Source organism: Triturus cristatus, chromosome 2_2 (assembly GCF_964204655.1).
Source record: "Triturus cristatus chromosome 2_2, aTriCri1.1, whole genome shotgun sequence".
NCBI classification, from domain to species: Eukaryota; Metazoa; Chordata; class Amphibia; order Caudata; family Salamandridae; genus Triturus; species Triturus cristatus.
The window spans coordinates 720,098,955-720,110,507 of record NC_140582.1 but is presented as its reverse complement, the minus strand read 5'-3'; the positions used below and the strand labels follow the sequence as shown (position 1 = coordinate 720,110,507).

At 39.9% G+C, this 11,553-nt stretch overlaps 1 protein-coding gene across 2 annotated transcripts in view; it reads right to left on the bottom strand.

The window, feature by feature from the left end:
- Positions 1-345: 345 nt before the first annotated feature.
- Positions 346-11,553, bottom strand: part of FAM149A (family with sequence similarity 149 member A) — a 539,436-nt gene continuing 528,228 nt past the window's right edge. For both annotated transcript variants that reach the window (XM_085641973.1, XM_085641974.1), the window contains exons 12-14: positions 7,802-7,930; positions 7,636-7,714; positions 346-685 (exon numbers count right to left, since the gene is read on the bottom strand). In XM_085641973.1, the coding sequence (XP_085498099.1) occupies positions 612-685; positions 7,636-7,714; positions 7,802-7,930 (282 nt within the window). In that variant the 3' untranslated portion in view covers positions 346-611. The remainder of the gene's footprint in view (positions 686-7,635; positions 7,715-7,801; positions 7,931-11,553) is intronic.

Here is an 11,553-nt window from a genome sequence, read left to right as displayed (position 1 = left end):
TGGTTACAGGCTGCAATTGAATGTGAATAAAAAATGTGATACAGTGTTCAAGAATGAACATTTATCGAATTTGTGTGGCCCCAAATGCCACCCTTGAAGTTACTTCATGTCCTTCTGGCCCATGAATCCCAGAGAAAAAGTCACAAGAGCTGTGGCCTGAGTTATCTGCAAATGCTAAAAGAAGTGTTTTGACCTCATGTAAAGAGCTCGTATTTGCCCATAAATATTGCATGGCATAATGAGTTGATGGAGGTACAATTGAAGAGCTAAGTGAAACAACACAAGCTTTTAGAAAACATTCAGCCACATTGCACTCCTCACTGGAATGAAGTAAATAAACACATTCTCTCTGTCGTCCTTTAGTGCCATCGCTTGAAGTATTACCCAATTAAATTTAATAAGGGTAATCTGGACAAAATAATAAGTGCTGTATCACGATTACACTTTTCACCACATAGATTCTGAGGCCCTTGAAAAGAAAATGTGTTGGCAACGAGTGGGACCGATGCATTTCACTAGCCGTATTTTTCACGTCTCACACGTGTGCCTGGTCACCAGGGTGTCGTCTTCCTGTAAGTGAGGTGAATATCCACATGCCTTCTTGGTTTGTATTAGGATGCCACTTGGTACCGTCTCTTGGTTGCAGGCGGATTCCTCTGGAAGGATTTGGGCTGATACTGTGTACCTGAAAGCATAATACATTCCATGAGAAAGAAGAACTTACATTACAACACCATGAAGAGGTACTCCACCACCAACAATGTAACCATCTCCTGGGTCAGAAGCAGTTGAAGACACAGGACAGTACTAGACATTGGGTCCACTGTCCGTGTCTGCACAGCAATTTATTTCTGAGTTGTGTGTGACCCGCATAGACACAGACAGTGTGCCAGATTATGGAAATTGTGCACACTCCCTGGAGCAAAGTTTGAAAGTTCACACCTGTGCAATGAAGAGTGGATTTATGAATCACAGAACTGGGGTTTGGAAACCATAGCTACGTCCTAAACTGCTAGGGGACAAGGGAGCATTTTGAAAGGGGGCAAGGATTCCCACAAGTAGGTGTAGCAAGTGACTGTGGAGCCACATTCCTCCCTCCACATTCCACGCTTCAAGGTGGGGTACATATCTAGCTCCACCTCACAATTGGCACACAATAGACCACCTCCTGATAGCTTGGTTGTAATTGTATCCACTTCTGTAATGTGTTGCAGGCACAGGGGCAAAGGCATTACTTCATTTGAATGAGACCGCGCACACATGCAAATGAGGAAATGTCCCTTTAGGATCACATCTGTGCACATTTTATATGGACGTGATCCATGTTACAGAAGTCGCCACACACATTTCTGCAGCTTCTTCAGTTATATCAGTGCTCCCCATTGATGTAAAAACACAGGTGCAAGCACCCATTCTCACAGGCACTATATGAATTACAAATCCTAGGGGCATATGTATCAACATCACCATTTGCGATTCTCAAATAGCGATTGTTAAGGAATCGCTATTTGAGAATTGCAAAACGGGATGTATTTAAAAATTCGCAAACTTTTTGCGATTCCTTAAAATTCCTTAATTGCGATTAGCAAATTGCGAAATCGCAATTAAGGAATACCTGCCCATTCATTTCTATGGGCCAGGAGACCCATAGGAATGAATGGGAAGTAATTCTCAAATAGCGAAATCGCAATTTGCTAATCGCTATTTGAGAATAATTTCAAAGGTGCAAGGGTGTCATGATGACACCCTGATGCACCCCTGAAATGAGCATGTGTGTGCATATGGCGCACATACATGCCCTAAGGGCATGTATGAGCGTCACGTGGCACTTTGCAAAATTAAAAATAGTGCATTTTGAAAGGAAATCGCAAATTACCACCAACTGGAAGTTGGTGGTAATTTGCGATTTCTTAAGGATAATTCGCACAACTTGGCAGCTTTTTACATATCATTTAAGAAATCGCAATGTGCGATTTCTTAAATGGTTAGGCAAAATTAAGAAATCGCTAAATTAGCAATTCCTTAATTTTGCGATGGGATTTTGCCTAATACATCCCGTTTTGCGAATGTTTACTCGCAAACGCTGTATTTTGCGATTCGCAGCGTTTGCGAGTAAAAATTAGCTTGATACATATGCCCCCTAGTTCTTTGTTAGGTCAGCCCAGAAAGGACGTTTTAGGCTTATCTGCTTTGTGATCAGCAAAACCATAAATAAAACCGTTTGATATATTAGGAGATAAAAAAATTTACAAGCAAATAAATATAATTTTATGTTACTTTAATTTAGCCCCACACGGACGTTTAATTTTTTACCTTATGTAATATGTGACTTAAAGTGTAATACTTCCCAAGTGTTTGGACGACTTAATGACATGTGAATCTTTACTTGCGCATGTTTGTATTAGTCGGCCAAGTAGTCATGAAGAAGTTACTTAGTTTCTGTAACACGCTTTCTTTTAGAGATTCTGTCTAATTGCAGCTTCCCCCCACCCCCATTTTGAATATTCTCCAGAAGTCATACTGGATCTGGACACTGTTGAGCAATACCGCTGCACGCTGGTAGGTGGTAACATGCAGCTCTGCATTGATGCTGTTCCGCATGGGAAATGATGTGTGGGGCCTAGATTGGTGCCACTGCTGCATGTTGACGCCAGTTGCATTCAAGGCTGTCTGTGGCCCTAGACGCAGTGCCCCATGAGCAAACTGGCTTGGACCAGTGTGCAGATTCTTAGAATCGGGATCTTATTAATGGGTAAAGCTCAATTCACAGAACAGAGAGGATTGGTGATGCATATGTGGTTAGATAGAGTCTCTGCCAAAAAGAGTGTTACCGAAGGTAAGTCTAGCCACAGATTCCTTATCTTTTGAATAGATACCAAAACAGTACTTATAAGGAGGTGGGTATGTGAATTGGCTCAAACGAAGATGTTCTGTAAGACTGAGTGGAACAAATGCCCTTTTCGTTGAACCTAGTTGTCCAAACTGTAGTGCTTTGTGAAAGTATGGAGCGATGCCCACATAGCCACCTGGCAGATGTCCAGGACAGCAACACTGGATGTGGTAACAGCTCACACTTTGAAGGATCACACAGCACCAAATCCTATTGCTCTGCCGTTCATTTTTACCATTCATGGAATCAAAGTTTTTCAAGGAAATATAGGAGAAACTGTTCGCTTTTTAAATCATGATTGCTTAAGGCCATCACTCTTAAGCTTCAGTCACCCACCACATTTCAGGAAAATATACCTTCACCGTACACTTAACTATTATAATTAGGGCTCCCGGTTTCATGGTATTTATTTTTTTGACATTTCTGTCTGTATTTATCCATATTTATTTTTTGTCATTTTTATCTGCATTTATCTATATTTATTATAGGTTTTGTGAAAAAAATAAAGCTGAAACTGGTGATTTTCCACATTTATTTAACCAATAAATATGCAGTCATGCTTGAATGCCTGTCAGGTTTCAGTAATAAAAACACCCACAGAAGATAAATCAATGCACTTATATGAAAATACTCACATTTCATGATCAGCCTTGTGCATATCTAATGCTGTTTAAGCCTCTTTACTTAAATTCCTTTCTTTTTTAACCCCCTTACCTATCAATCCACACTGTTAGTGGCCTGGCAGTCATCGCAAAGTTTATTTAGAATCACTCAAAAAGCACAAAATTTCAATTTTTATCCACATTTAAAAATAAATACAGACAAGAAAATAAATGCTTTTCTGTCTGTATTTATCCGTAAAAACCAGTAAAAACGGAAACGGGGAGCCTTAATTATAATTATATACTGATTTAAAGATTTGACAATCTTTACAGCTGTTTGGGCACTACAAACTTGGTTTTATACTAGGTACGTTCTGTTCTATTTCCATGAGAGTATGTTCCTTCCAACATTAATATTTAGTGTACTGCCAGAGAAGTTTGATCACGAAATACAGTGCTAGCAGCATACAGGAATATCTGTTACCTCTAAGTTTAGAAAGACTAGCATTGTCTACAAGTAGTTGTGTTCGCACAGCAGCAGTATACACACAGAACTATAAAAATACCATGTTACAACCTCAACAAATTCCATTTCACATCTAGACTACTGTCATACATGCCAAGAGACTCAATTCAGGATGGGAAACTCCAGATCTTCTAGATAAAAATGGCTTTAACTAAGTTGTCGCCTGAAATTGTCTCTGGTTCAATAGAAGGCAATGGGGAAAACGCATTCACCTGTTCTTTTCAAAATCTCCCATTTTCCGGGTCTAAAATGTTGGCATGTAAGTACTGTGTACAGGCACAACTCTCCTCATCTACCAGCAGCTAAAATGTTGGCATAAGATAAAGCAGTTGAGCAGTGCTTTGTTTAGTTCATTTTCAACAATATTTATTTTAGTATGACATTAACACGTGTACATTAAACTAGGATTCATGCATAAATTAACTTAAGATATTTTCAACCTAAGTAAATTAATCAGTTATTGGTATATCAAGTAACTATAACTTGTGCTCTAAAATATCTATAACTTGAGCCCCTGTCATGCGCAGTGTTGTCATCAATTATGTTGTTTCAGATGTTGCAGTGATGATGTCATACATGTCATGAGTGATGTAATGTAGGAAGTAATTGGCAGTGCATGGTAAGGGCGCATGGTATAAATCCTTTAGAGCATTAGGTATAGCTACTTGAGATAACTGCAACTGGTGAATTTCAGTGGTTTTTCTAATTTAAAATAGCATGTTTTAACTGAGAGTTTCACCTAACTACAACATCCCTTTGACCTTTGGATTTTTTCAGTGAATTTCTAAGATTTTTTAAGGTAAAGTTTCATATTCTTACAATTCCTAACTATAATGTCATGTTAAACTTTGTTATTTCAGTGAATTTCTATAGTTATTTTTTTTTTAACGTAAAGTAAGATGCCCATCGCAATGCACAGCATGGGGTTTGGCACACGTCCAGGCTTTCAGATCACAGGTCAAAATCAGAATGCTTTAAAAAAATATAGTAAGGTCTCCTGGAGTCATGGATTTAATGAACCAGGAGACATAATGTTGCTGAAGGGCTGCTGAACCTCCAGCAGCCCCCACAACATAACAAACATGCTTGGTGGTGCCCTTGCCCATTCTAGGGACACCACCATGATTCAAAAATATAAAGAATAAACGCCCTCGCGGGGCATTCCTTGTCTAGAGCAGTGAATAATAAAATTACCGGTTCCTGCCACTTATATATTATTCATTTTATGTTTTTTTCACGTTTTTTAAAATAGGGTTTTTTGGTGCCACGCCTTAATTATAACCTTGGGGGCTGCAATCTAAGGCCCCTGGGGGTGTGGGGGTGTGAACCCCCCACTAAAAAACAACTGACCCCCAGGTAATGGGGTTCCTGGAGTCTCTGTGAGGTTTGGGGAGGAGGCAGGATGCCCTCTCCCCAAGATAAGAAATTGGCCTCAGGTGATGAGGTCTCCGGGGCCTCAAGCAGGCTTGGGTAGGATGGCCGCATGCCCCTTACCATAAACTTTATAATTGTGTTGACTCCCCTGGTCCACCCCAGGTGGAGGAGTGGTTATTCGCGAACCCCGTTAAAAACAAATCTCTGGGTCTCCGTCCATCAGGCTTAGGGGGCAGGGTATCACTACCCTGTCCCTCTATAAATCTTCTTTATACTTTTTGTCAGGACCATGACTGAGTCCCCAAGTCCTAAAATGGCTACTGCCACATCTTTGTTGATGTGGTGGTGCCGGATCAGATCTTATCTAGAGAACTGTTGGCTCTGCGGATCCTCAGCGGTGTGAAATATTTATACATTTTGAAACTTAGCTTCTCAAACACTACTGAACGGATTACGCCAAATCACACAATACATGCTTTCTGGAACAAGATCTAGCTTTCTGCCACATTTGGTGTAATTCCATTCAGCCATTTTGGCTGTAGTTGTGTCCAATATTCCTGTAGAAAAATTAACAGAGAAAACGTATTTAAGGACATCCCTTTTTCTCAGTCCCTGCTTGACAGATCACCCCAAAACTTTCCAGGCAGGAGCAGAGGTGAATGATACCTGTTTTGGAAAGTTATGTGAAAATGTGTCAAACTGTGAATAAGTTATAAGAAAACCAGAAAATGTTTTTGTATAACTACCCAGTGGCAACTGGGAGCGAACTGACTATAACCTGCGCACCATCAGACACTGCTTAGGGCCTCACATATTACATTACTCATGAAATATTACATGGCATCACTAAGGACATCTCAAATGACAGTCCCTGAGTCCTGTAATGGCACCCGCAACATTTTCTTCAATATTGCAGACAGCCATTCAGATTGTTTTGGTACCAGTACCACAATACTAAAGTGGCAGACAGGAGAAAAAGCTCCCTTGACCAGTCAGGTCAGGTCAGTGTATTTTGTTAATCTTGGTACAAGAGAAGTACCATGGGATGAACCATCCAGATATCGCTAACTTTTTTTTGGTGGTTAACCTCATCATGCCCAACCCAACCCCTTTTTAATAAACGGTAATTTTATTTTAAATGATTACACAAAAAGTTTCCTGTGGGAATCAGAAAGGGGATATTGCACTTTTGAGACCTCTGCTTTGTCTTGGCCCCTGCTTGATGGATCAGAATAAAACCTTCCATGAAGGAGCCAGAGTGGACGAACTTATTTTGGGAAGGTATTTTGCAGATTTGTCAAAAGGTGGCAAAGTTATTTAAAAAAACAAAAAAATGCATGGAAACTCTGATCTAAATGTGCACATGTACATATGATTGCTTAAAAGATTTAATTTTGATTTTGTAAGGATACACACAGGTAGAAAAACATGAAGGCTTGTGTAAAGCCTCAACAAGCACTTCTTTGCAGAAAAAGATATCTGGACAAATAAATATGTTTGGCAAGGTGTAGTGTCTGTTGTTTTTTACGTTGCCTCTTAGCATAGTCAGGAGCTGTAGTGGTTGTTGCTCATGAGCAAAGCATGATGCCATTTTCCAAAACGATGGACCCACCAAAGAGAAGACCTGTCCCGCAACCAGTAGCCATGTGTAGATGAAGATGAGTATCCCGCCCAGTAAGTCCAGACCTTAGAGCACATCCAGTCAGTTACCAGAGAGATTCATGAGGTAAGAAATCTGCAGGTAAATGTATTCATCAGAAAGCAGCATCTGGGCTAATTTAACAGCACCTTGGCATGACATGCTAGCACCTAAGGCACAATGGTCAGCACTTGAGCATATGGAATTGTTAATCAGACCTTGTGATATCATCTGAGTAAACAGCTATGAGATGGCATGCTGTTCAGTGTGATGTGGTGTCACTCTGATAATGAAATCAGAGGCACAGAGTGTGATAAAAAAAATCTCTGCTAAAACTTAATTTATTGAGGTGATCTGTCTCATGCAATTGAATTCAAACTACGTTCTCAAACACATTTACATATTTTGAGTTGTTTTCACACTCTCTGGTGGGTCCCTTTGTTATATTTAAGCCAGTTATTCCAAGATATCTTTTTGGTCCCGAGTAGATATAATTTAACACACCCTCTACTTTTATTTTAGCTGTCCTCTAAAGATGATCCAGGAATACCATTTGCAGTTTGTGAGGAAATAGTTATTATCGATCATTTATAGTAATATTTACCTGTTAAAAAACCTGGACCTGTCCAAGTATGGTTGGCAAAATCCATGGGCGTAAATGATCGTCTACGAGGAGTATCCGACTGTATAAATACAAAATAAATAAGGTACTGTCATTCCTTCCATATTCAGCTCTGCACAATTCATGCTTATGTGGTGAAAAAGCCCACCCGAAAAGTGTGAGTTGTGTTGGGCCTTGAAAATGGCTCCACTGGAACAGTTCGTTCTCTAACGGGCCGCCTTCCCGTGCTGTCTGGCACTGCACTGGATACTCGGCTGTGGAGATATCTTCCTCTCTGCTGCAGAGAGACAAATTCAAGAAAAGTCTTGCATTAACATTAGTTGATACAAAACATTGTAGAATTCTTTTTGTGTTAGCACTTGTGGTGAAAGGTAGCCATAACTCACAACACGCAGTCTCTGTCAAGTTTGATATATATGCTCAATAGACATGTTCTCTAGGTACTCTAGTTACTTTTGGGAGAAATTAGTTGGTCATAACTTAGCTACTCCTTCTCTTCTATATGTCTAAGGTGCAATTACACATTACAATCAGTAATACTGTCACTAAACACTCATTTAAGAAATTTTCCAATTTGCCTTCCAATCGGGCATCTCCACAGGGGCAACCAAATCCACTGTGTCAGCCACAACTCTCAAAAACGGATTTCTTTGTGGTCATTCACATACCAGGTCTATACCCATTCTTACCTCCTTATGCTAGGAACTGGCTGCTACCCTGTTCTTGGGTAATATCCCTTATAGGCAAAATCAGACACTGGTTGTATAGGACTATTCTAGAGCTAGGCAGTTAGATCTCACCTTCTATTCAAATGTTAGAAATTTTAAGATTCAGAGTCAATGTCACTACCAAATTAGACTCTGAATTAAAATAGTTAGGAATTCCAAATTGGTGATTTCTCAGAGAAAAAATCATCTGTGTCGAATAATCTGCTTTCCTTAATATGACACTGGATCCAGGATTTGTCAGAGAACAGTTCCATTAAAACCAACCAGGACGTGTGGCCTTACACTTGATAAAGTATTGAAACTTGAGTCGGTTTCAGAATAGACAGGATTGACACTTTTTGGGGAGGAAGGAGGACATTGACATAATGAGCATCCACCAAGGCTCCAAAGTCCTCCAAACACTTCTTTGTCATGAACAGGAGGGCTTTGGGTAAGTTAAGTAAGATAGACCTGTATATTTTGAGCACTGCACTAGTGGGCAAATCTTCCATCAGTACACTGGTCTCCAAGGGGGAGTCACTCCCTTAGCCCCCACTTCGCCCCACTTAAGACAATAACTCAGTGGCACAGGACAACCCTTGGACCCTAATGCAAGAGACGGAAATTGGTTCCTTTCACTCCCGATGGATATTAAAAGAATTAAATAACTGGGACCATTCAGAGCCCTGACCCTGGTGCCACTGCACCTACACCATTGATAGCTACACCCCTAGTATAATCAGAGCGAGTATGCTAGACTCCTAAATACTAAAGGAAATCCAATGAAACAAGTTCAAAGACAACCAGTACTTAGGGATGGTGTAGAGGAACACTATTAGCATTTAAAACACAACTGTTAGCATAAGTGCAAAAATATCATCCTACAATTTACAGTAAAACCAAATATTTAGAACTTGGTAGTAAACATACTATTGTGTCACAGTACCATAATGTTTTTACTTTGCCAGTTGTAAATGTATATCATACAATAATAAATAATTAGAACTCATTGTTTATGGAGAAAGACAACTTTTCCATTCACAATATATCCGAATGAAACTACATTATGGGCCAGGTTTACCTAGGCACACAGAAACATTTGGGACAACTAGTGCAATCTTTGCAACTGTGCCTGTGCATTTTAACAAAATTCACAGCTTTATTCTGAAGGACTCCTTATTGAGGAATTGATTGAGTTCAGATTTGCATAACATATAAACAGCTCATTATCAAAATCAATGAGAACAAACAAACCATTTAGTACTATTAATCATGTAATACTAGGTATCTCGAATATTTAACAAGAAAGGTATTTGATCAGAGAACCATTACTTGGAGTGTCACTGTCATATGCACCTCTCAACCAGATAGGTTACGGGACTAAATAAATGTCAGCCAGGTTTGTTAACTGCACCACCATCAGGATCAGACAAACATGACCAGGATGCAACAATTCAATAGTTAGATGGAATTGTTTCTGTTGGTGTGGTCAGGGAAACACATGTGACCTGCCTAGATACTTCAGTGATTATGAGGAGTGCTAGTGCACTTATTGCAAGGTATACCAAGATCATATAAATGTGCTGCCTACAGACGGTACACAGATTTAATCAACAGTCTTGACTGCTAGCTGCTCCAGGGACAAATCCAAAATCTACCTAAGACAGACAAACCTGCTATGGACTAGGGAAAATGAGACATATCTCCCACAAACTGATAGTAATGTCATACTAATTTCCTTCCACAGAAATTGGATGTCATTATTAACAAACAGGCAACTGGCCTTCTTTCCCTCCCAGTGAGTGGAAACCAAGAGAAAAGTAATCTCCATGTGAAATATTAATTCTCCTAATCAGGCCAACGAGCTAGCTCAAACCTGGTCTTCTGAAAGGAACTTCTTTGGAGAACATTAAGAGGTGTTTGATCACCTCCTCTTAAGAAGGTAAATATACCTGTCTAGGGGGTGTATATATATATATATATATATATATATATATATATATATATATATACACAAAAAAGAAAGAGAGAACTCTGGGTAGTTCCCAAGTTTAGGTGGATGGCAGCTCCAGTACAGAGCACCATCAACACCAGCGACACTCTAAATTTGCTCACCTCAAATGTCTGCTTTTCTATCAAAGTTTTTAAGCATAGGATTAGCACAATGCAATCCACGCCGAGATAGAAATGGACCGAGTCTTTTGCCATTTGTACAGCAAAGTCTTTAAGCATAGGATTAGCACAGTGCTATCCACGTCGAGCTGTAAAATGACAAAAGCCATTTATCACTCCAGGCACAATATTATAGCTTTGGATTGGTGAAATACCATCCAAGCCAACCTGAAATGAACAAAAGCAACTTTGTCCATTTCTATCTCGGCGTGGATAGCATTGTGTTAATCCTATGCTTAAAAACTTTGATAGAAAAGCAGACATTTGAGGTGAGCAAATTTAGAGTGTCGCTGGTGTTGAGGGTGCTCTGTACTCGAGCTGCCATCCACCTAAACTTGGGAACTACCCAGAGTTCTCTCTTTCTTTTTTGCATAATTTATGCGTCACTCTATGCCTGCAAGGGAATTGTTTTGACTTATACTGGGTGCTCCCTTGTGTCTGGACAAAACTAAACCTCTCTGAAGAGCTGTAATGACAGCGAAACACGTGTCAGGGGTTGCTTTTATTCATTTCAGGTTGGCTTGGATGGTATTTCACCAATCCAAAGCTATAATATTGTGCCTGGAGTGATAAATGGCTTTTATCATTTTACAGCTCGGCGTGGATAGCACTGTGCTAATCCTATGCTTAAAGACTTTGCTGTACAAATGGCAAATGACTTTGTCCATTTCTATCTCGGCGTGGATAGCATTGTGCTAATCCTATGCTTAAAAACTTTGATAGAAAAGCAGACATTTGAGGTGAGCAAATTTAGAGTGTCGCTGGTGTTGAGGGTGCTCTGTACTCGAGCTGCCATCCACCTAAACTTGGGAACTACCCAGAGTTCTCTCTTTCTTTTTTGCATAATTTATGCGTCACTCTATGCCTGCAAGGGAATTGTTTTGACTTGTACTGGGTGCTCCCTTGTGTCTGGACAAAGCTAAACCTCTCTGAAGAGCTGTAATGACAGCGAAACACGTGTCAGGGGTTGCTTTTATTCATTTCAGGTTGGCTTGGATGGTATTTCACCAATCTAAAGCTA